General features: G+C 38.5%; 1 protein-coding gene across 6 annotated transcripts; it reads left to right on the top strand.

Moving 5' to 3' along the window:
- Nucleotides 1–10: 10 nt before the first annotated feature.
- Nucleotides 11–22,303, top strand: METTL4 (methyltransferase like 4). Of its 6 annotated transcripts, XM_027675803.1 has the most exons (10): nucleotides 53–285; nucleotides 746–1,184; nucleotides 1,928–1,990; nucleotides 3,102–3,462; nucleotides 5,542–5,611; nucleotides 7,543–7,717; nucleotides 7,932–8,038; nucleotides 8,651–8,739; nucleotides 14,909–15,102; nucleotides 22,292–22,303. In XM_027675803.1, exons 1-9 carry the CDS (start codon nucleotides 278–280, stop codon nucleotides 15,052–15,054), a joined length of 1,458 nt encoding a protein of 485 aa, XP_027531604.1. In that variant the 5' UTR covers nucleotides 53–277; the 3' UTR covers nucleotides 15,055–15,102; nucleotides 22,292–22,303. The 6 variants fall into 6 exon arrangements, with proteins under 6 accessions (XP_027531633.1, XP_027531592.1, XP_027531623.1 ...); XM_027675832.1 differs by lacking the exons at nucleotides 14,909–15,102; nucleotides 22,292–22,303 and adding an exon at nucleotides 13,583–14,898 and having other exon boundaries at nucleotides 11–88; nucleotides 670–1,184; XM_027675791.1 differs by lacking the exons at nucleotides 14,909–15,102; nucleotides 22,292–22,303 and adding an exon at nucleotides 13,583–14,898 and having other exon boundaries at nucleotides 49–285.
- The last annotated feature ends 1,017 nt before the right edge of the window (nucleotides 22,304–23,320 follow it).

Here is a 23,320-nt window from a genome sequence, read left to right as displayed (position 1 = left end):
GATAGGGGGAGAAGGGAGGCGAGGGGAGGATCTTGGGAAGGGCCCAGGGGAAGGGCCATGGCCGTACAGCACGATGGCGGCGCCCACGGTGAGAGTGTGAGGTGCTGCCGTGCCAGGGCGAGCTCCGGGGCTTTTTTCCAGGCGCAGCGAGTTCTTCTGTGGAAAAACCTCAGCTTTCTGCCTTTGTGTGCCCCCGGGGGCGGGCATCGGCGCCGGGCCTCAGCAGCGCTGGTGCCGCCGCTGCCTCTGTGCCTGTGTTACTGCTCCCGAGCGCTGTATGTGTGGGTATGTGTATATGTGTGTGTATATAGCATACATATCCGTGTGTCCATATGTGTATATGTGTGCTGTGTATGTATATATGCCCTAGTCACATAGTCATAGACATGATCACAGTGCCACAGTGTTTTTTTCCGACTTGTTGAAGGAACTGTCTTAGAGTAAACGCATGCTGCATAAAAGTGTAAAAACTTATGTAAAACTTGCTTACTATTAAAAAAAAACATTATAGGGATGAAGCTAAAATAGGGATGCACAGGGAAAACAACTGAAGTCAGAAGGTTCTACAGCGTGTCCTTGCGCATGTGGAAATGTCTGCCTGAAGGTATGTTCTACTTTATTAAAACAGTGATAGTTCTGAAAAGCAATTTCTTATAAAAATCCCCACAGGAGGAGTTTACTCCAGGAAATGTGTGTAGTTGATAAAAGCTGCAGTTTCAGGAAGTTGATTTTTCCTCCTGAAAAGGGAAGTTATGATGTCCGTGGTACATCGTATGACTGCGGGATGGCTTGTGGATCATCTCTCTTTCATCAACCAGTATGGCTATGAGATCTGTGACTCCTTTTTATGCCCTGGTGGTGTCACTCTCAATACTTCTGTCACATCTACTGAAGACTGTCATGGTTCTTCTACCTTTGTTGCCACCTCCTCATCAAGCAGTGGTCCTACTCATAGCCCTGAGGATGCCATAGAAACAGAAGGTAAAACAGCAAAAATGAGATATGTGTTTCGAGAGGAGTTCTTTGACATTTCTAAGCCCCGTATAGTTGCGCGTCCTGAGGAGCAGCTACGTCAGGGGTGCCCTGAGATGAGTCTGACAGAAATAAAGGTCAACAGTAACAGAGAGGAACGCCAGGAAGGAACAAAGAGTGGTGTTGAAGATTCTGTTGCCAGTGCTAGGAAGGTATGTTCTCTGTCATACAGTAAACTACAGTAATCCTGTGATAAATAATTTACAATTAACATTGTTTTGCATACCTGAGTCTTCTGAGGTTGTGCAGAAGAGCAGGAACTTTTCCATCATGTATTTTCAAGATGCGAAGAAGCTGTAAGCACTTATGAGGATATTCTTGTGTTTTGTATGTCAGTAATGTGCATTTTGTGACTCAAAAGCTCACAAAATCTTCTGACATTGGTCGTAGTCAGGCACTTGAGCTCCAACTGTGGTTGCTGTCAAGATTGTGCATATTAGCATGATGGAAAGGAGAATAGGAATTAACTTTCAATATTGTTCAGTACTGTTTCTTATGGACAAAAGAAATAAGAATTGTAGGTCTAAAACAACAAATGTAATCAATGAAATGTAGTTAATTTTCTTTTATTGGTAAACTGCACTTGGCAGCTGAAACTTCTAGTGTGGGCCCAAAGGAAGCATGAGCACCAATTGTGGCATGCACTGGGTATCTTCAGATCCCAGTGGCATGAGTAACATAACACAGCTTTAAGTGTATGTACCTTGAGAATACCTACCGCAGCCTAGATCTTTTTGCTTATTTGACTTGTATTTGTGATGGAAAAAGAAAGAGATGTAAAGTTTTTTCTGCTTTTAAAAGAGTTAATTTGTAATTCAGGTATGTTTGATTTTTTTTTTCCTTTCCTCCCAGAGTAATATGGATTTTTTTTTTTCATTGCTTGCTCATTCTGCAGAAACGTAAAAGGAAATGTTTATTCAACCAAGGTGAACTGGATGCTTTGGAATACCATTCAAAGGTAAGTTGGAAAAAAAGTATATTTTGCAAGTACATGATACCTGATAGGCACGTACAGAGTGCAGGGCATGGTTGCAAACAAATTCGGTTCCTGTAGCTTGTTCCACTAGTGGGAAACTCAGTCTCTCCAGTCTTAAGTGAAAAGTGCTTACAGAGAAGATCTTCTTTGTAGATAGCATGTGAAATTGCATTTGAGATATTTCAAAGAGCTGGAAACTGCATTGGCGAAGTATCTTTTACTGTTGTGGATAACTAAATATTATACTGTGATGAGTTGAATATTAGTTGGTTAGGAAGTGACTGATTTAAAATAGACCGTAACCTTTTCTGAAGATCAGCTCATCTTTAGTGTATCAAGGCACTGTGCTGAAGTTATTCAAAGCTTCTTTGACCAAATGTGCTCCAAAATATCTCATTCTCCAAATGAGAAAGATTTTTTTTTTTTTCCCTCTGACATTTTATATTGTCATACTAAAGCATTATGAATGAATTGGAATTCAAGTCTATAGGCTTACGTCAGTAATGTACTGATGAAGTTACAACTGAATTACACTGAAACATTTTTGGTGAATATGTAAAAAGACACAGTTTGGAAAAACCTGTGATCCTGGTTAGCTTCTGATACCATTCACAGATTAGGAAGTATTGGGTTTTTACTGTATTTGTGTTGTTAAAGGTTATAGCTCTGCAAGTCAACTCAGATTATTTTGTGATTGTACTGTGCATCAGTTGTTTCTCTTGGGTGGTATTTCTCTCTCTCCCTGTTTTTAATAATCATAATAATTAATTTTGTTTCAGTTATTAAACTGATCTTATCTCAGCCCAAGGTTTTGGGTTTTTTTAACTCTATTCTCCTGCCCACCACGGAGTGGGGTTTGTGGAGTGTGAGTGAACAGCTGAGTGGTACTTGGTTGCCAGCTGGTGTTAGACCATGACACACAGCCTTATCATCATGCCCTTGTAGCTTTTGAGCCAATGTTCTCTGTAACTGGCAAGGATCATTTTCCCTGCCTGCAGACTGAAGAATGTTTTGATTTCGGTTACATTCTCTGATCAAGTAGATTACTTGAAAGATCATTTCTTTTTTCCCTTGTTTCTTTATGACTATACAGGTCAGGAAGCTGATTTGGGAAGGCACTTTTCATTTAGTCCAGGAAGGACTCAAAAGTGGTTTTCTTCACCAAAGGACGGCAGAACTCAGTTGCAGGAAGAATAATGTTCCTGTTGTCTGTGGGTTGGCTGAATTATGTGAAATGGCAAAGCAGTTTCCAGCTGTGAATGAAGGTGACCATCGGGCTGTATATGTGCTAGAGGATGAAACCTCCAGTCCAGAGCAGGACCTGCTTTCGTGTGTTGCAGAAAACACCTCAAACCATGCAAAGATAATTGTGTTAATGGGGCAGAAGTACTTGGTGCCACCAAAAAGCAGCTTCCTTTTGTCTGATATTTCATGTTTACAGCCCCTGCTGAACTGTAAGTATTTACAGTTAGAATTTAAATACAGTTAGAGTTTAAATACAGTTAGTATTTACAGTGTTAGAATTTACTCCTTCTCTCCTGCCTGAAAAGAGCAGTTAACCTCAAGATGAATAGGAGCTCAATGAACAGATTTTAGTATACAGTATCACACTGATAGGAAATGCTGCTGCAGGCTTTTAAAGTGGTATTTCTAACTTTCTGCAAATAGTTGAGGGTTTTCAAAGGAATCTTGAGCGGTTAGGAGATCGTGTCATGGGGGTATTGTTTGTCTCCATGAGACTCTTTTAAAAATTTCAACCAAAATACAACAGTTTGTGAGCATGTTCTGAGCCACTGTCAGCTTAGAAGTCATGTAAATGCATTAGGTGGGGACTAGCTATGCTGCTGGATCCCTGTCCCACAGGATGAGGCTTTAACATAGCTAAGTCCATGCTGCTGCTAGGGTGGTGGTCCTGCTGAACTGATTTTTAGCTAGATTAAACCATGGGAGAGGGATAAGATTGCACACCTTAAAACACATGTTCCCTTACAGACTCACGCTATGCAGTGGCAGGGTCTTTTTTAGATTGGCGTAAACTGATTGTGGAACAAAGCCCAGTGTCCCACAGGGAAGATAACAGTTGGAGAGGCTGCTGCACCCAACTGGAAGGGAGCACCACTTTAGCCAGACCAGGAGTAGCAAGCATGACTTGATGTCTCAGCTGCTACATTTCACAGCTGAGAGTATTGGCTTAAGCCAAATTCAGTGACTGGGAAATGGTGGGATTTTATAATAACTTCTCTGTAAAAGTGAATCAAAGCTTTAAGCTGACAGCACACACCAATCTTCACTGTGCTTCACCATTCCATCAGCTTTCAAATTGACTTTCATTATTATTATTATTACTATTTTTATTAATATCAGTAGCAGCTAAGCTTTGTCAGACAGTCTTACAGAAAAGATGTTGCCCGTGAGCAGGCCCCTGTTTTGGGTTTTTGTTTGTTTGTTCCTGTTTATTTTTTTAATAGGAAGACATGCAGGAGGTAGGATCTTATTATCCAAGAAGTCCACAATTTAGCCGGTTAGCTGTTTGCAGCTGTAGGAAAGAGGGAAGATCGTTCTCACTATGCAAAGCTATGCATATGAGAAAGCATGTTTGGATTCTTCAGGAGGTCAGACAGCAGTCCAAAAAATTTGAGCAAATTCTTTATTGAAATAAGCAACAGTGAATGTTAATATAACGCCAGTTATTAGATTTTGGTTTTTTGGAGGAAGTCTACTGTCCATTTTAATTTCTATTTTTCTTCTTCCCTTTCACCTGCAAAAAGAGAAATAATTCTTGCTGGTCAGTCCACTGTAAGGTTAATACATCCAATCCTAAGGGAAAAGATATAGTAAGCACATTTAATGAACATCAAATACTGATCTATTGTTCTTACCATCAGACTCAATGAAAGGACAAATATGTTCTCTGGAAAAAATAAAATTGGAGAGTCCTGTTTTTTCATGGATGTGCCCTATATATTCTCTCCTCCAACTGAAGTAAACTCAGCTTCTCCCATGAAAACTCTTTCAGTTCTCTTCTTCTTGTCCATTATTTACATTTCATACACTGGATTTAGCTATCTTGTCTCTCTTTACCTCCAGTAGCGCAAAACACAGGGCTTCCGTGAAGCTCTCTATGTCCCTGTTGGCCTGCTGAAAGATCAAACAGAACAGGAATCTTGTGTTCAGGGCTTCAGCTTTTCACTCAGCTGGGTGCCTTATTACTTAGTTTCTGGTAGGAAACTTGAAGAAATTTTCGTTTTTGAGACTTGCACTCTATAATTTTTTTTCTAAAAATCCTCAAGATGTTCAAAATTTCTTAGAGGGATCTGACACAGATCACATAAAAGTCCTCTCCTCAGGTAATCAGCCTAAAAATCTCTGAAGGGTATGATTATCTGAATTCTAAAAAGCATGCCAAAAGTCTTTTAACTTCTTATTTGAAAAGAACAGAAAAAATGTGCGGTTTTGCTGTATATCAGTTTTAACTCATAGACTTTTTAAAAGATGATTGACTGGCTTTTTTTTTTTTAAATTTCACTTGCCAGACAAGAAAAAATATGATGTAATTGTGATTGATCCACCATGGGAGAACAAGTCTGTTAAAAGGAGCAACAGGTAATTTTATAGTAAAATCAGACATTGTCATTGTAGCTTACAAAGGGTAATTAATATTTTAATGTGCTGATGTAATCCAAGACCAATATAATGTGATACTGCAGCTTAAACTTGCAAATGTTTTGGCATATGCTTACCTTCAAGTCTATGGAATGTCTTGGGGATTTCACTGAAAGGGCTTGGATACTTGGCATACAAAATATTTGCAAGAATAGATCTTAAATTACCTAGCCGGTGAGAGAATGTTAGTCTTTGAGAATTTCAAATAAACTCTAGTGTCAACTGTTTTGTAAGTCCCAGATCATGCAGATATTAATCTGTAATTAATAAGGTTACTTCACTGGCCATAAAGCTAGATAAATGTGTAAGTATTTCCAAAACTGAAAGCTGATTCAGAAGTGTTAGTGGTGGTGTTTATCTTGGTTGTGGGGTTTGTTTTTTTTTTGTCGTTGTTGTGGTTTTTGTTTTTTTTTAATTTGAGCCTTAGCTTGAGCTTCAGTCTAATGGGTAGAAGAAAGTGATAATGCAGCAGTAAAATCCTGAAGTACTGTAGTTTATGAAGTCATTAAATTAAATTTTTATGGGCTTCCTTCACTGCCGAGTAACATCAGACTTATGCCAGTGGAGCCCTCTTGGATTACCTTCATAGGATGGGAGCCCCTATGGATTACTATAAGTTGTATCCATGTGAAAGAAGGTCAGACAGGAAATAGGGCCTTACAACTTTCTAGACTAATAACTACTGTAGCTTTTGAAGCTTTTTATGAAGACATAGTTTGAAAATGCAGAGACTGATTAGTAGGCTTTCCTTTGAAAGCCTTACAGAAACCTATAGAAAATGAGTTATTGAACTCATTTCTCAGTGAGAAATTGAACTAATTCAAATGTCTTCTTGACAATGTATGGTACTCAGAGGAAAATTGCAGTTATTTACAAACACAAATTAGTCAGCAAGACCCTCTCTCCCTCATAAAAAGGCAAAAGGTGCAGGTGCTATCACTGCTCTTAATTACCCTGTTGACAGCTAATCATTTTGAAGCATTTCACATCTGAGTGAATCTTTTTGTCTTTAGACAGTCTAGTCCAGGAGGTATTTTTGATTTTATGTTTGTTTATATTGTTTCTCACTGTTGCATTGTATAGGGTCCTAGGTACCCACATGGTAGCTGTTGATTTCCAGTAGGCAAATGTCCTGATATTTTTGATGCTGTAATATGTAGGTTCCATGAATTACAACTTGCTAATAATGTAGAATAGCATCATGAGAGATTGGTAGAACAGGACAGAATCTGGAAAGCGTGCTGTATTTACTGATGTAGCGTTCAGTTAGCTCAGGAAAGTGCAGAATGGTTTGAATAAAGTAGAGAATTTCTACCATGACTAGTAATTAAAAAAAATGAGTAACTTCTGCAAATAATTGAAGAAATTATCTTTTATGACCTCTTAACTTGCCAGTCAAATTAGTGTTGCCCTTGCACTTGCAAAAGACTCACTTGTCATTTTCATTCAGAAGAGAGCTTATTATGAGAAGTGAATAATACTACGTTGCCTAAGAAGCTACTTTTAACTAAATGGCTTTGTTCTGTTTTAAAGATGAGAATATTGAATTACATATGATAGTTCTTGAATGAAATATGGGCTTTTAGACTTCATCAGAGTCACAACTGCCAATGCTTTATTTGGGGCAATAGTGGAAATATTTAGTTGAAGGTTCTGCTCAGTAAAACTTAAGTCCACGCACTAATGATTTTATATAAAATCTGTCAGCTTTGGCCACTGGGTGTCAGTCTTGAACTATTTTTATGACTTTGGTTGTCAAGAGAGAATTCTTGAAACGTCCTGTCCATGTAATTTCTTTATCCATTTGTGTTGCTTTGCGGTTTTTATATTTGGTGTATGCTAACTTGCTTTCTCACTGTATTGGTGTATAGGTACAGCCACTTGTCTCCATGGCAAATCAAGCAGATTCCTGTACCAACACTAGCTACTCCAAATTGTCTTGTAGTCACATGGGTGACTAATAGACAGAAGCACTTACATTTTGTTAAGGATGAACTCTATCCTCACTGGTCAGTGAAGACACTTGCTGAGTGGCACTGGGTAAAAGTAAGTTCTTAATTTGTTTTGTTTCTTTCTTGCAGACTGAGAGGACTTCCACTATGATGCCTTATATTCTTATAATTTGTCTATTTACTACCATGTACTTCTGTATTTGAAAGGTCTGGTATCATCACTATCCTTTCTTTTATAAAAGAAAATGTCTTGGGGAAAAATGAATATTAAAATCTTCCACTGTGTATCTTTAACTCTTTTGTGTCAGATTACTAGGGCTGGAGAATTTGTATTGCCTTTGGATTCTTTGCACAAAAAGCCCTATGAAGTTCTTGTACTGGGGAGAGTTCAAGGAGATGTAAAGGAAGCCTTAAGGTATGTCAGGACAATGGTAAATGTCTTTTTGAGGATGTTAAGATCCCCTTTGTATATGTCACTTGTTTAAAATACAGTATAATATCCCAAAATCTCGTGACATCATCTTTTGGCTGATTGTGGACCTAAAGATAGCCTTACTATCTTTAGGATATCTTTGGGATAAGGGTGTGCCTTAGTGAGATGAAAGAATGGAAATCTTTGCCTTTTCCTTACATCTGTCTGTGCTGGGGAACTGGCTTGGACAAAATTCTCATGGACAGGGCTTCCTTTGCTGACATGTTCTCTTGGACCGTGAGTCCTTGGCACAGGCTGATGCCATTTTGGGGATGCTGCTGTTTTTCTGCTCATGAAGAGATATAGGACTGTGTTTGTTCTCAATGGCTTTGTGTGACTGTTCTTAACCAAATTGTGTCTAAAGCCTCAATGAGTTCATAAACTGTCCTTTTATATGTCTGAGCACCTTTTAACTTCCCTTGCACCTACCTGAAGTTTGACTGTGAATGAGTGTTCTGTGTGTTACCTCTCATCTGAAGTAGCTCTGTGAGAGCCTCAGCACCACACTGGGTGGCATTCATTCTCATACTTCTTTTCTTGTTCTTTATACGACAGGAAATCTGAAGGTGTACTTCCAATTCCAGAGCATAAGTTAATTGTCAGCATACCCTGCACTCTGCATTCACATAAACCTCCTCTTACTGGTACGTTTTGGTTTTGTTGCATAATGTTTCTGTAGTGCAGTGGACTTGGATATCTCATTCTAGGATGTACCTGGAAGTGCCTTAATTTCCCATATATGAAGCAATTTTGCTCAACAGAACTTGTGGTTCCTCAACATTTCTAAAAGTGTTGTGGGGCATGTAAGTCTTGGTCTCTAAAAATGAAAGTGAAAACTAGAACTTTCAGCATTATTGTGTGAATATTTTGGGTAAATGTGTAAAAAAAGTTGCCTTTTTCAATATTTGTCTATTAAATAGTGCACAAACAGTTTACAGATACTTCATGTATGAAGTTATGACAAATGATCTAAAATAATTTGTGGGGAGAAAACTTTGGGAATATATAAAATAGGATGTCTTCTACTTAGTTAATAAAAGCAGAAAACTCTTCCTTTATTATGTCATCTTGAAGGAAAAGTTTTCATTTCTGCGTGAATTGCCTGCAATAAAATTATGCCTTTAAATCCAAAAGCGTAATTATTTTAAGACTGCTAATAATAGGCAATAAATAGGCAGGCCCTACTTATTTCTGAGAAGCTGTATTTAATTTACTGAAATTGATGCAGTAACTCCAGCCAGTTAATGTGGGTATAAATCCAACTTTTTGGAGTTTAGTCCAAAGAATTTGAAGACTTCCGTGTGATATGTTGCTACGTATTGCATGTTGTTCTGGAGTACTCTGACTAATTTTGTCAATAGGAAGTTGTACTTCTTTCACCTTGCAAGGCTATGGTAAGAAGTGCATTTAATACATTTCACAAAAATGGTTTCATCCTCCCACAGGAGTGAAGCTCATGATGAATCTGCAAATATTGCAGGTGCACGTGGTGCTACGTAGTCACATCAGAAAAGGCAGGCAGAAGAAATGTTTAATGCTGTTGAAGGGGAGAGGTGTCACAGTTTGCTTCACTGACATGCTTTCTTTTTTCCGTTCCCGAGGAATAGAACAGCTTCAGTTAGGACACTGATCTGGAAAATTGTTGTATGTTCAGGGGCACTGTAAAATTTATTTTTGGGATCTTGTATTTATTAAATTAACATGTATATACCTGTTCAAAAACTAGTGGAAGGGACATACTTCAGTTAGCTAAAACAGAAAAGAAGAAAGGCAATTCTAGGAGGATCTTTTTGATTCTGAAGCCACATCTTTAAGAATTAAGACTAGAGCAGGAACTATATGTGTTGATTTAAGATTAATGAATAGTAGGGTGGTGATTTGTGAGGCTGTCACCTAGGGCCTCTTCAGCAAACCAATACTTAGCAGCAAACTCAGACGCAAACAGGAAACTTGTGAGGTATCTGAGGGTGCAGAACAACAGTTTGTGTGTATTGCAGGAAATTCTATTGCCGGAATAGTCTGTGGAACAATTGTTTTGTAGGGCAGAATCTAGAAACTGTATTTGGGATTCCTTTATAAATTATGATCCTGAATGGATTTTAAAAGAAACTGTTTGTGCTAATTTTTTGTGTGTTTCTTGAGGTTTTTACTTGAATGCTAGGATTTGATAATATTGTGCGGCATTTATATTTCTCTCTGAAAAAATAAATTTGCTGTGGAGCAAATATCAATGATTTACAAGGGGTCTATAAAAATCCACGTGTATCCTACATTTTTTGACATCTTCATTCAGAATACAGTTATGTAATGAAAAGGTAGACCATAAGGCAAAAGCTAAGTGCTGATGCTTTGACTTCAGTGCTGTGCAAGGTGTTGCTTTTACAACCGGACAGTACTCTTGAGCGGCCAGTAGAGAGCAGCTAAGCTACATCCTAGAGGGTTTCAGAAGAAATTTGAACAGAAGCAGAGATTTGGCAAGGGTTGAGAAGGACACTTGATGAGTCACATGCATTCTTTATGCTTTGTTTAAGTGGTAACAAAGCCAAAAATATTAGTATTTACTGATGGTGTCTGGCACTTTGTTTCTTATTACAACAATAACGGTTGTATGTTGGTGCATATGTAACCACTTAATGACTGATTATAACAGTTTATCTCTCCTGGGGGAAGAGAAAGATGTAAATTAAAGTAAGCCGTCAAAAAGACGTGTTTGTGCTCCTACAGTGCATTTAACCATGAAATTGCAACTGTAGGGGTTTTTGGTGATGCATGTGCTGTGTTCGATGCTTAGAGCTTTAATATGTCATTGTAAATGTACTTAAGCTGCTTTATGCAAATGTGTTAAAATCAAATTTTATTACTCCAGGTTTCGATTCAAATAACAGCAGGTTTTCTTCCTAATTCAATTCAATGTTGCTCTTACAAGGCATAAAAGACATTCTGTTACACAGATGGATGAAGTTCTACATAACTTTACATCACCTTTTTTCCTTTTCCTTTGTTATAGATTGTTCTTGTTACAGCCACTTCTCCTTCAGTTTTTAAGTATGTACATATATTGTTAGAAAATTATATTGTCATATAGGAATATGTCTAAAAACACTGGAAATAATTCTTGGCTGTGTTCTAGCCACTCTGCATATCCTCAGCAGAACAATACAATGGGAAGTCATGGAAACTCCCTCCTCTTGTAGCAAACCTGGCTTGTTAGGCTGTGTTACAAAAGTTTCCTTGGAACTAAAAAGAAATAAATGCCTTTTGTTTCCTTATGTGCCTTATGAGCCCTTACTATTAGACTAATTGATAGGTGCATCAACATCTGAGTTTAACTTGACGCTCAGGAGAGATGCAGATGTGTGAAGCCATCTTTGTGCTGAGTTTCAGATCTTTTTCTGGTGTTACTCGGTTCAGGGGTTAGACAAACTGGGCCATAAGAACCTCTGCATTGCGAACTCTTTCGAAGGATTATTCTAAAATGAGCTCAGTTGTGTACCTTGTGCTTTGCATGGCTCATTGATGAGGCAGTGAAAAGCTGACGGTCATTTTCACTTTATGTATCCAATTTGTCAGTGCAGAACTTGCCTTTTAGGCAGTGGAAGTCCAAAACATAAGGGGAAACTGTTGCTTGTTTCAAAAATCATTTCTCTTTTTTCTTACTTAAACGTTTTTAGCAGCATGCATCTTCAATACATGTTTGGGATTCAGAGTAAGCAGGTATGGCAGATGTCTGCTGGATTGCACTTCAGAATGAAGAGGGTTTTCTGGAAGTCCAGTGTTATGTCTACCAGCTAGCTTTGTGCTAGCATCATGTCATGCCCAAATATAAGTGCCTGAGTTGCTGTCATAGTGTTTGTGACATCTGTAAGCGATAAAGAATAGGCTGTTTATCATTTATTTGAGCTGTTTCTTTTCAGTGGTATCTGTAAGTGGATAGAAGTAATTGTGTGGTGGATTTTGTTTTTCAATTTATTCCTGTGGTAGAAGAACTTAGTATTTAATCTTTCTGCTGATATAGCTCCTCTAACCTGTTTTCAGAGGAAAAAAACTCCAGGGTTTGCTTGTGGGCTGCAAGTCCGATGCCTGTGTGTTAAGTTAGCCTTCCAGTCTTAAAAAGGTCTAACAAAAAAGCCATAATTTGTAACTTGAACACTGACTTTTCTTATTTTAAGGAAACCAATGTAATGAGATTTTAAGCCAACAAAATGGAGCCCTCTTGATATGGTAATTTTCACTGCAGTGCAAGTTACTGCCTGATGTGATTATGTAAATGCCTACAACCTAGCAATGAAAAATCATACTATAATGTGATCTCGAATTATATGTAATATGTCTCTCTTTTTTAAAAAAAAGCCTCTAACTTTAAAAAGATCCTCTCACTGGCAGAAGGAGAGGGGGAGATTCCTGGGACTTCCTTTTTAAATTCTATAACCAAATTGATAGAAATACTGTGACATGCCTCCCGCTTCTGCTGAACTGATCAGGTTTTTGGCTACCTGCTTTTTGCTGAACCAGTCTCTGAAGTTGGTTGAATGTCCAATGTGTGCTTTTCAAATTTGTCCTTTTAGGCATGGAAGTTTTTGGTGCTTGTTAAAACTGCTTTTGATTGCTGAACTTAGTGCTGTGATATTTTTTTAACCTATGCATTTTAAGATCTACCACCCTGGGTAATCTGGTCCAGTGTTTCAGCACCCTCATTGTAAACAATTTCTTCCTTACATCTAGTCTGAATCAATCCTATTTTAGTTTAAAACCATTACCCCTTGTCCTGTTGCTGCAGGCGCTGTTAAAAAGTTTGTCCACATCTTTCTTAGAGGCCCCCTTTAAGCATTGAAAGGCCACAATAAGGTCTCCCCAGAGCCTTCTCTTCTCCAGGATGAACAACCCCAACTCTTTCAGCTTGTCCTCCTAGCAGAGGTGCTTGAGCTCTCTCATCATGTTGACAGCAAATGATGCACAAGAAATCCTTATCTAAATGGAGCTGGAAGAAGAACAGTAAACTTTACCACTTTTTTCTTTTATTATGGTGGGTTTGCAGGATGGTATAAAAACAGCTACTCATAAGTGGTGTCTAATTAGATGAACTCCCATGACACCAAACAGTACAGCAAGTTTTCTGTCAGAATGTACATTTTCCTCTAAACTTCCCAGACTTCTCTGCAAATGTTAGATTTGTTTAAGCATTTTAACTTGTCTCTAAAAGAAGCAGGTTTTTGGAATAAGATTCCTGCTCGTAGCAGTATTTTTTAGGTTAAAAGCTGCCTTGATGATAACCCATCTGAGACATTCATGTGACATTTGTTAAAGATTGGGAGAAGGAGAATAGATTTTTGTGCCAAACCAAAATACAAGAGAGCCTGGAAACATCCATTACAGAATATTTACGAAAAGGTTTTGAATATATTAAAGAGGTGATCATATAGGTAGGAAATGCATCTGGGCTTGGCTAACAATAGAAAGCAAAGTAGATGTTCATCTTTTCTGCAACAGGAGCAATCCATGATCTGATCAGCTGGGGTCTCACACAGGCAGTATGTGACAGGCAAACTTCCTACAAAGAGTCAGAACTTGGATTGCACCAAATAAACCAAGAAAAAGCATTCCCTCTCATACTTTGGTGTATGCTGATTGGATGTGTATGCTGATATGATCTGCAGTGATCATACCTGAAGAGACTGAGTCAAGCAGCATACTGTTGGATTAATGAGTTGTATTTTTAAGTGGCAGAGATTCAGAAATCACTGGGAGATCTAATAAAAAATCACCAAAATATCCTTTGGAAATGTTTTCATAACTTTTCTTCTTTTGTCTTCAGTAACAAAACCAAAAACTTAACATATAATTTTTAGTATAGATAAGGTTTTTAAGATTTTTTTGGTCTTTCTGCCTTCTCTGTGTTCTGTACTCCTTAAACCTTTGCTTTTGTCATGCATATTTTTATATGCAGTAACTTTGTGAAACCTAGTTAAGGATTTGTTTGAACCAGCCACAGACTAAATGGCTCTGTATGACAAGTAAAACATTTAGCAATAAACTCTTTGCGATAATACTTTTCAAGCAAAATGCAAGGTCTTTTTCTGTCACTCCAAGAATACCATTCATAATCTGTGACATTTACATCATTAATGTTAATGACAGGCATCTATTTATTTGGATTTAAGCAGTAAAAATGCCCAACTGTAAAAGAAATATGAGATTTATGTTACTGAATAAAAGAACAGAGTTATATAAAGATCTCTTCTGTTGCCAAGTTGGTATTGGAGAAAAAGTAGTGCTTGCATTTTTATAGCCCTTTAGTGCTATGCTTGTTTAACTGGTGCCTCTTATTTTACCTCTTAACAGTCATCACAAAAATGCTTTTATCCCCTTTAAGGTGCAAAGGAAAAGAGTGTGATCTTAATAAGAAAAGGGGTTATTTATTTATTTATTTTTAGAAATGTTACCCCTGTGTTATAGGAGCTAAGTTAGTCTTTAGGAGCTGTTTGTTGATATTAGTAAAAAATTCAGAACTCGTCTATGTAGAGGCTGAAATAAATCCTCATTCCTTTTCTCTAAATGAAAACCAATAAATCAAGGCTATTGAAGGCCTTGACAGTATTGTTCAGAATCTCAAGGGCACTTATTTAAAATTACTTTCTCACTATAAATAGTCCAGCTGTTTGATGAAACCCCTGAAATTAATTTGCTGTCTCTCCCTTTTTTAATGAAACATTCATTTTTTCATCCACTAGCATCACAGGGGAGGTTTTATGTGTTCACTGTTGTTATTTGTACCATTGTCACTGTTGTTTTCTTTTTTTTTTTTCTCTTACACAGCAGTTCTGGCAGAGTTTATCAAGCCAGATGTGGAATGCTTGGAGCTGTTTGCTCGCAACCTCCAGCCTGGCTGGACCAGCTGGGGAAACGAGGTCCTGAAGTTTCAGCACATTGATTATTTCACTCTTTTGCAGAAGGAAAACTGAGCTGGGCCTTACACATCTATATCTTCTGAAATTCTGTGCCTTCCCAGGGTGTCTTGAACTTGTCTTTATTACTAATGGTTCCCTTAAAGGTGACAGAAATAAAACTAATTGCATTTCAGTTAAAATTCTTGAAGTGACAGGATGTCTGTTTAATATCTCCGTTTGTACATGGTGGTCCTTATTTTGATGACCTGAAAATATTTAAATACTGATGTTGGAATGCAAGTTCATCCCCATTTTTTTTTTTCAAACCTCAAGAAAAGAAAGATATCCTAAAGTATTCTCACTGCAGCTATTAAATCTGAGCTAATAACACGTCACAAGTGCTGTATTGTAGCACTTGTGTTATTTTTAAAGAATGACAGTGACTCTTTAAGGAGTGTCAGTGGGAGTAAACAGTTCTGAATTATGCATGTTTTCTTAAAGAAGATTGGTTTTTTGCAAAACAATGGATTTTGAGCTAAAATAGTTATGAAGGCAGTGTATCCTCCCACATGTTTGTATCTGTCTGTCTATCTCAGAGAAAATAAAAGGAGCAGTGCTTGTGTTAGTTGGCACATGAATTTTTGTCTCACCACATTCTATGTAAAATTATACTTTTACAACAGCTGGCAATTATCTTTCTGTATATGGTGTTAATTTTTGAACACATTGAGAATGATCAGTCTCAATGTCTTATGAATTCTGACCTTTTAACAGATTATATGTATTTTTAAAATTATCCTTCCTTATGTTCTTGGAACATTAAAAAGCCATGCCAGTGAGCTGTATTTTTCAGCTAACATAAAGATGACTCTTCTTTTTTTTGTTGTTGTTGTTAAAAGAATGGTACACTTTGTGTGTCCTTTGCTGTGCTTAGATTTGATTTGAAAAATAAAAAAGAAAATGTAATGAAGCCTCTGTCATTGACTCATTTGCAGCACTAGAGGCTGAAGTGCTGGACCAGCTGGCTTTCTTGATGGCAAGCTCCTGAGTCCTGACTGTTTATAGTGGGGAACAAAATGCATTGCATACCTTCTTTACCTTAATTTTCCTTTTGCAAGTCTGATGACCTGTGAAGACTTTTTTAAATTAACCTTTAAATGTTATGAGATTATTTTTTGTTAATTTTGTAATAAAAATGAAAATAAAACCTTGTATGTTATTTGCAGACCCAGTTCCTATATTACTGTTCAATTTCATGTTTTGTCTGTTGGAGCAGTGGAGTTAACAAAGCAAGGAATATGCTTTTTTTTCCCCCTCCCTCCTCCAGCAGTTAAACATATACTTGAAATAAGTAAATAATGTAATACTGAAAGTAGTTACCAGGGAAAACATTTCTTGCTGCATGATTTTATTTAGTCTGTGTTTTAAACTGTCAGTACCTAAGCAACCTTACCTACAGCTGTAAGGGATAGAAAGTTATTTATTTGCTTTCAGTTTTACAAGATCTTCCCTACCTTCAGATTCTGCAATCCCAGCTAGAATTCCCTTGCTCTCCCAAGCTGGTCTCATCTAGTACTAAATGAGTGTATCAGACTCAAACATGGAATAAATCATAACTGTTGCAGGTATATTGTTTTCCCTTTGTACTCTATAAACAGCACAAGAAATGACAATATTGTCTGTTCCACATCTGCTGCTGGGAATGACTCTAGATTATCTTATAATTGCAAATGAAGGAAAGAGATCAACAATCTTAGAGATCAGGAAACTCCCTTTCTCCTTGCAGCTTTGCAGCAGAACCCTATTAAGGGAATTACCTTCTTCAAGCTGTTTAAAAATCGATGATATTTTTAATCTGTCCTTTCTGTGGAGTCCCTTTGCAAATTGTGGCTTTCTGGAATCAGTAAGGTTGGAAAAGACCTCTGAGATCACTGAGTCCAACTCAACCTGGCATCCCTGTGTTCACCACTAAACTAGAAGCTGAGTGGCTAATTCCAGCAACTGGGCATTCAGCCTCCCAGTATGGTTTGTATGTAGAGGACTTGTGCAGCCAGACTCTGAGCTTCTCAGACTGCAAGTCAAAAGTTGAAGATTGGAGTTTAAGTCATACTGAGTCCTGTCATAAACAGTTACAAAATTGTGCCTCGGACAGCTGCTCTGCTGCTTTTCCACTGCTCTGCCTATGAAGAAGACCTTGTGAAAAGGGCAGAAGTGGTGTTCTTACATCTGCAGCCAACCATTGCATTTTCTCAGGAGGAGAAAGTCTGTTGCTAACTTGGAAATCTCATGGTGGTATTAGCAATTGATAGTTTTGGGGTCATCTTTTAAAACATTATTATGGGCCCATTATACTTAATTCATAATTTAAGTAGCCTCTTACACTTTTCCAGCTGTCCAAAACCCCAGCCGTTCCTAACCAGCCATCAGATCTTTCAGTGTCTGTGAAATGATTCCTCTGAGGCAGAATCTGCAGCATCCTGAAAAAGTGAATGAAGCCAGCTAATACGACAGGACAATTTAAGATCCAATTTTTTCTTTTATAAAATGTTATCTATAATAATAATAATATCTGTAATATTATAGCATAGATAATATTATTACTTTATTCCACTTTAGTGGTGGAAAGATGCCCTTTGTTGTGTCAAGCCTTGTATAAAAAAGAAGACCTGCTCTGAAGAATTTACAAAGTTGGTAAGAAATGAAAGAACAAAGGAGAAGATAGGGATGTGGGAATGCAGGATAGTAATGAGATGTTAAAGTGTATGTGATAAGTAGCAGCCTAGGTATTCTGTACCTAGGTACAGATATACCTAGGTATTCTGTACTGAAAATAGGGTTTTCCCCCCTATTTTAAAAGAGATTTTCTGCTTTTCTATTCTGGTATCATGTATTCCAAGAAAAATAGGTGAAGTGTGTATTTTACTAACAACATTGATGAAATAGAAGTTTTTTTCATCTGTAAATTCTTTTTGTGGCAACTTCAGGTGAAGTTACAACTGCAATTGCTCAAGAATTTTCAGAAAGTATGTTATTTGGTACATCTGTTGTTATTTTAGCAGGACAATGATAGAAGTTGCTTTGGCTAGGTGTTCTCCACTATTTAAAGCCTTTTAAAATTATGTCTTACTGCAAAAGAATCTCAGTTCATAATGCAAAAAGAAGTGATTTTAAGCTGCTCCTATATGTAGAGTACATCAAGTGTCATAATCAAACTTACTTTTATGAAGCTTCAGGTTTGAGTGTGATTTTGAAATGTCAAATTAGCATATGACCTTTACTTGTATTTTTAAACTTCTGTGAAGTAAAAAGAATTATACCAGTAAGATATGTTTTTGGAATAGTAATTGCTAGGCATGAACTCCCATGGAATAGTGATTTCTAGGCATGAACTCCTGTGGAAACAACAAAATTTCTTTTGCAAGAGTAAACATTATTAAAAAAGTGAAGTAAGTGAGTAGCTCTTACCTCTTTATAGCATTCAGCTTGGATAGGTGTCAGCAGCAGTAAAGAGTTGACTTTGAAAATAGATTTTCAAGCTGCATAAACAACTGTAAAATTATGGGAGGTAAATGCTACTATACCTTGAGAATCCTGTTCATTAGCCTCAACATGCTATTTAAGATTTAGCTAATGTTTATTTGGTTTGGACATAACAGAAAGGGAATGGAAGGCTAGAGAATAGCCAAGGAATGAGGAATGGTCAAGTTGCTGAAAGAAGTCTTGTGGTGTCCCACCTGTGACGTATTTTCATAGAATCAGAGAATAGTTTGATTTGGAAGGGACCTTTACAGGTCATCTAGTCCAACCCGCCTGCAATGAGCAGGGACATCTTCAACTTGATCAGGTTGCTCAGAGCCCCATCCAACCTGACCTTGAATGTGTCCAGGGATGAGACATCTACCACCTCTCTTGGCAACCTGTTCCCGCGTTTCACCACCCTTACTGTAAAAAGTTTGTTCCTTGTATCTAGTCTAAATCTACACTCTTTTAGTTTAAAACCTTTACGTCTTGTCCTATTGCAACAGGTCCTGCTAAAAAAGTCTGTACGCATCTTTTTTTATAAGCATCCTCTATGTACTGCAAGGCTGCAGTAAGGTCTCCCTAGAGCCTTCTCTCCTCCTAGTTGAGTAATCCCAGCTCTCTCAGCCTTTCCTCACAGGAGAGATGTTCCATCCTGATTATCTTGTGGCCCTCTTCTGGACTCACTCCAACAGGTCCATGTCTTTCCTGTGCTGGGGACCCCAGAGCTGGCCACAGCACTCCAGGCAGGGTCTCATGAGAGCAGAGTAGAGGAGGAGAATGGAGCTGCTGGCCACGCTTCTGCTGGTGCAGCCCAAGATGTGATTGTCCATCTGGGCTTCGAAAAGACATTGTTGAGTCATGCCCAGCCTCTCATCCACCAGCACCCCCAAGTCCTTCTTGGCAGGGTTGCTCTTGATCTGTTCATCCCCAGCCTGTATTGTTGCTGGAGATCGCCCCAGCCCAGGTGCAGCATCTTGCGCTTAGCCTCGTTGAATCTCATGAGGGTCCCATGGGCCCAATTCTTAAGCTTTTCCATGTCCCTGTGGATGGCATCACATCTACTGGACATGTCAACCACACCACACAGCTTGGTGTCACTGTAAACTTGTGGAGGCTGCACTCGATCCCACTGTATGTGTCAGTAATGAAGATATTAAACAGTGCTATTAAACATTTTCTGAGTGATCTGACAGTCTAGATCTTGCTTGACTTTACAATATTTGCCACAGTAACATATTTAGGTTGTAATGACTAGGAGTATCCTAGTGCAGCAGCACATTGCTGTCCCATGCTTTTCAGTCCCCATCTGTGTGGGGATTGCTTTTTGCGGAGAACACAGCTATGGAAAGGAGCTGCTGTTTCACAGAGCCGATGTCTAGACTACAAGACCTAAAAAATGTTTCCGTGACCTAGCTGTGTGCCTTGGATACACCCTGACTCTGTGGGGAAGACTCCCAGGATCAGGAGGAGTCCCACAGTGCTTTGGTCAGGGCTAGTATCAGTAGTAGAGGTACATTCTGTGACCGCTGTGAATCAAGGGCTCTGCTGTTACAGTAAAACCATCATAAAATCCCTTCCCTAAAATGATGAGGTATTTTCCATTAGTGGTAACTGAATGCTGACATTATTTCAGGAATAGTGTGACGTTAGAAAAAACAACCAGGAAGAGAATCTGGTAGGTGTAGCTAAGCCGCTATCCATACAACAAGGGCATGGCCTTTGTCTTGTTAGGGACATGTCTTCCTTAGGGACAAAATCTCCTTTACTGCATTGACAAAGCTTGGACCCACATATCACCATGCTGGGAGGGGTGAGTGGAGATTTTGGTTGTCAGAAGCAACTTGCATGGACCAGTCTAACTAGAGACGTTTGAGAGAGGATGCTCCTGAAAGACAGTGCTCCTAAACTGGGTCTTACAAGTTGTTCCTAAGGAGGGAAGGGAGCTTCATACAGAACAGTACAATGGAAATGTTGCCCAGAAAGCTGTTTCTGTGGCTCAACCACAAGTGCTCTTTACTGTTGGAGAAGGCACCTTGGGTACTCCAAACTAAGTGGTGATGATCTGAGAACAGGTACAATCTATTTGTGGCCTGGTGGTCAGATGTGGGATGGCGTGGCAGCAGCTCATAAGTCTACAGTCTGCTTTGAGAGAGGAGCATTTGTAAGGCTCTGATCAGACAGCGCTGGGAGAGTGACTGGTCTGCCAGTATGCTGTAGAGAGAATTGTGTATGTGCATGTGCATGTGCATGCAAAGCTGGTCTGTTGAACTGGTGTGAATCAGCGTTATACAGTCCTTTGAATAATGAGATGTGCACTGCTAGAAATATCATATTTTTACTTGTTAGTGTCCTAATGTTACTAATTTATGGGGGAGAGGTACTTATTATTTGTTTGGAGATGCCTCAATAACATACATGGTTTAAAAGCTTGCCAGGGGACTGCATGATAGATATATTTTTGCTTGGTGTTTCTCTGAAAGCATAACATTGGCACTGATAAGTGAACAGCATAGTAGCTGCCAGGGTGAGTTCCCATGACCCTTGGCCACATCTCAGAAGCATAGGAAGCACGCAGAGGGTTGGACAGGTGTGTGGTTTCACTGGTCCTTTGGCAGCTTCAACGTACCTTGACATCACTAAAATGACATCAAAGCTGCCCTGATGAGGCTGGGTCACCTTGTTGGGCCTAGCTATGAGGATTTTTACTGCAGTCATAGAGGAGGTGAGGTTATTACCTCATCAGGATTGTTCTTTGAGTAGATTGAAGGTTTTCTAAAGAGAGTTGCTTTTCACTTGCAAACATTTTTTGTTCAACTTGCTGAACTCTCTTGGTGTGCTGCAGTGCCTGGGCTTTCAGCTTTGGGTCTGAGCCTGACACATGGGCAGTCCTGGGATTACTTGCCCTGTGGGGCTAACAGATATCTCGGCACTCTTGGAAGCACTCTGGCTGCCAAACAGCAGGCAGAGCTCTGCAGTGCTCCTCTCTTCAGGCTTTTAGCTTCATAGCTCCCTGTCGATCTTATGTAAAGAAGGGCTGAGAGGCACTGTTGACACTGGGGTCTTGGCAATGAAATCCCAGTGTTTTCTTAAGAAATGTGGCATTTTCCCTGTGATGAGAAAATCTGAAATTTCCATTACTCGTTTCAGAACATTTCATATTTCAGTTAGTAGTTTGTCATTTACTTTCGACAAAATAAATCTGACTTTCCATAAGCTCTGTTTGTTGCTGTTTAGTTCTACATTTCTCCTTTTCCATCTATTTCTCAACTGATTTGCTTCAATCTAACATTCACCTATGTTATCAGTAACCTAATTTCATTACATCATAGTCTCATTGGTGTTACTGGATTTGCCTTAGATTTCTTTTAACTGTTGGGAAACCTTGGCTGTAAAATTGTGTGGTTTGAATTGATTTATTACCTGTTTGTACAAACAACTGTACATAACAGAGTGTAGCATGGGGTTGTAAACAAGTAGCTGGAGGTGAGGGAATGAGGGGCTGCTTAGTAAATGTAAGCAACAGCATCATTGAATGGGCAACTGTAGCCGTCCTGAGGCATCTGAAGTGCCACGTGGCCACACTTTTGGAATTGAGGATGTGAAATTGTGGCAACAGCAAAATTGGCTGCTGCCATGCGGGTATAAAAAGTATGCAAGCCAAATGAGAGAAAGGTATGACTTATCTGTTAATCTTTGTGTTGTCTGATTTGTAAGAATGAGGATAGAAAAGAATCAGCAGTAAATAAATTAAATAGAGCAACAGTACTGTAGCAGGACTCTTTTCCACAAGGGGAATTTTATTTATCAGTTCTCTGGTGCTACCTGTTTGATAACAAAAGAACAAAGTGAGGCCTCATTTAATGACCCTGATGGAAATGATAGCCCTGACTCCAAGTATAGGAGACTTCTTTTAGATCAGCTAGGGAGATATTATTCGTGGTTAAAATACTACTAATGAAATTCTATGAAGGCAAATATTTGAGTAAGACTTTTCCCACCGACATTCAGTATACAATGGCTTGTCTTCTTTTTTCCCCTGTAAGTAAGTAAATTGTCTTAAAATAAAATAGCGGTATTGATTATTGCTAGTTGGTGTATGGGGCACCTTATTCAGTTTTCCTTTTCTTGTGTAAAAACCAAACAATACCTTCTGCTGAAGAAGAGGAAGGTCAGACATTCTCATTTTGTCTCTAACATTGCCTCTACTTGCCTTACGTTGTGGACCCTACAGTCCTCTAAGCATCTGGAACTGGTGGGATATTCCTTACCTTGGCCTGTGATAGACTTCCTCTTTTTTCTATTCTCTTCCCTTCCTTATACAGAATTTCTTTAACATTTAATGTGTAAGAAAATGAGGGACTGTAAAGAGGAAATAACAGAAACAAAAAACAGAAATAACAGTGGAAACCAGTGCCCAAAATGCAGTGGAATAATGAGAATTGTACACATCACAGTTGGTGCCACTGCAGTGCTCATAGTTCTCTAAATCACAACTGTGGACAAGTTCATAAAGACTTGTGAGACTTTATAATCTGTAAAGATCCATCTCTTTGCCTTTTTGAAGATGGAAGCATTTTTCAACATAAAAAAGTGAGTGCAGTTCCCCCAGCCAGCATTGTTAGCACAGTAGACATTGTACTCTGCTGGTTACAGGTCAGTTGCAGAATTGTATAAAAATCTGAATTTTGTTTCTGACCTTTTTTTTGGCACAAATACAAAAGATTGCCCCATGCTAGCTACTATGAAGAAAACGAACTGCATTCCAGATAAAACCAGCACAAAGGCAGAAATTATCATATATGTTAGAAATTGAAAGAAT

The sequence above is a fragment of the Neopelma chrysocephalum genome, unplaced genomic scaffold, assembly GCF_003984885.1.
Source record: "Neopelma chrysocephalum unplaced genomic scaffold, ASM398488v2 Primary Assembly neopelma1_22, whole genome shotgun sequence".
NCBI lineage: Eukaryota > Metazoa > Chordata > Aves > Passeriformes > Pipridae > Neopelma > Neopelma chrysocephalum.
Note: the sequence above shows the minus strand (reverse complement) of the source record. Positions and strands in the feature narration are given on the sequence as shown.

What these genes read in the sequence shown, in the direction of transcription:
- METTL4 (XM_027675791.1), top strand. An exon ending in CTTTGGAATACCATTCAAAG is followed by an intron (nt 1,991 to 3,101) that starts GTAAGTTGGAAA and finishes ATGACTATACAG; the next exon opens with GTCAGGAAGCTGATTTGGGA. An exon ending in ACATAAACCTCCTCTTACTG is followed by an intron (nt 8,740 to 13,582) that starts GTACGTTTTGGT and finishes TTTCTGCAACAG; the next exon opens with GAGCAATCCATGATCTGATC.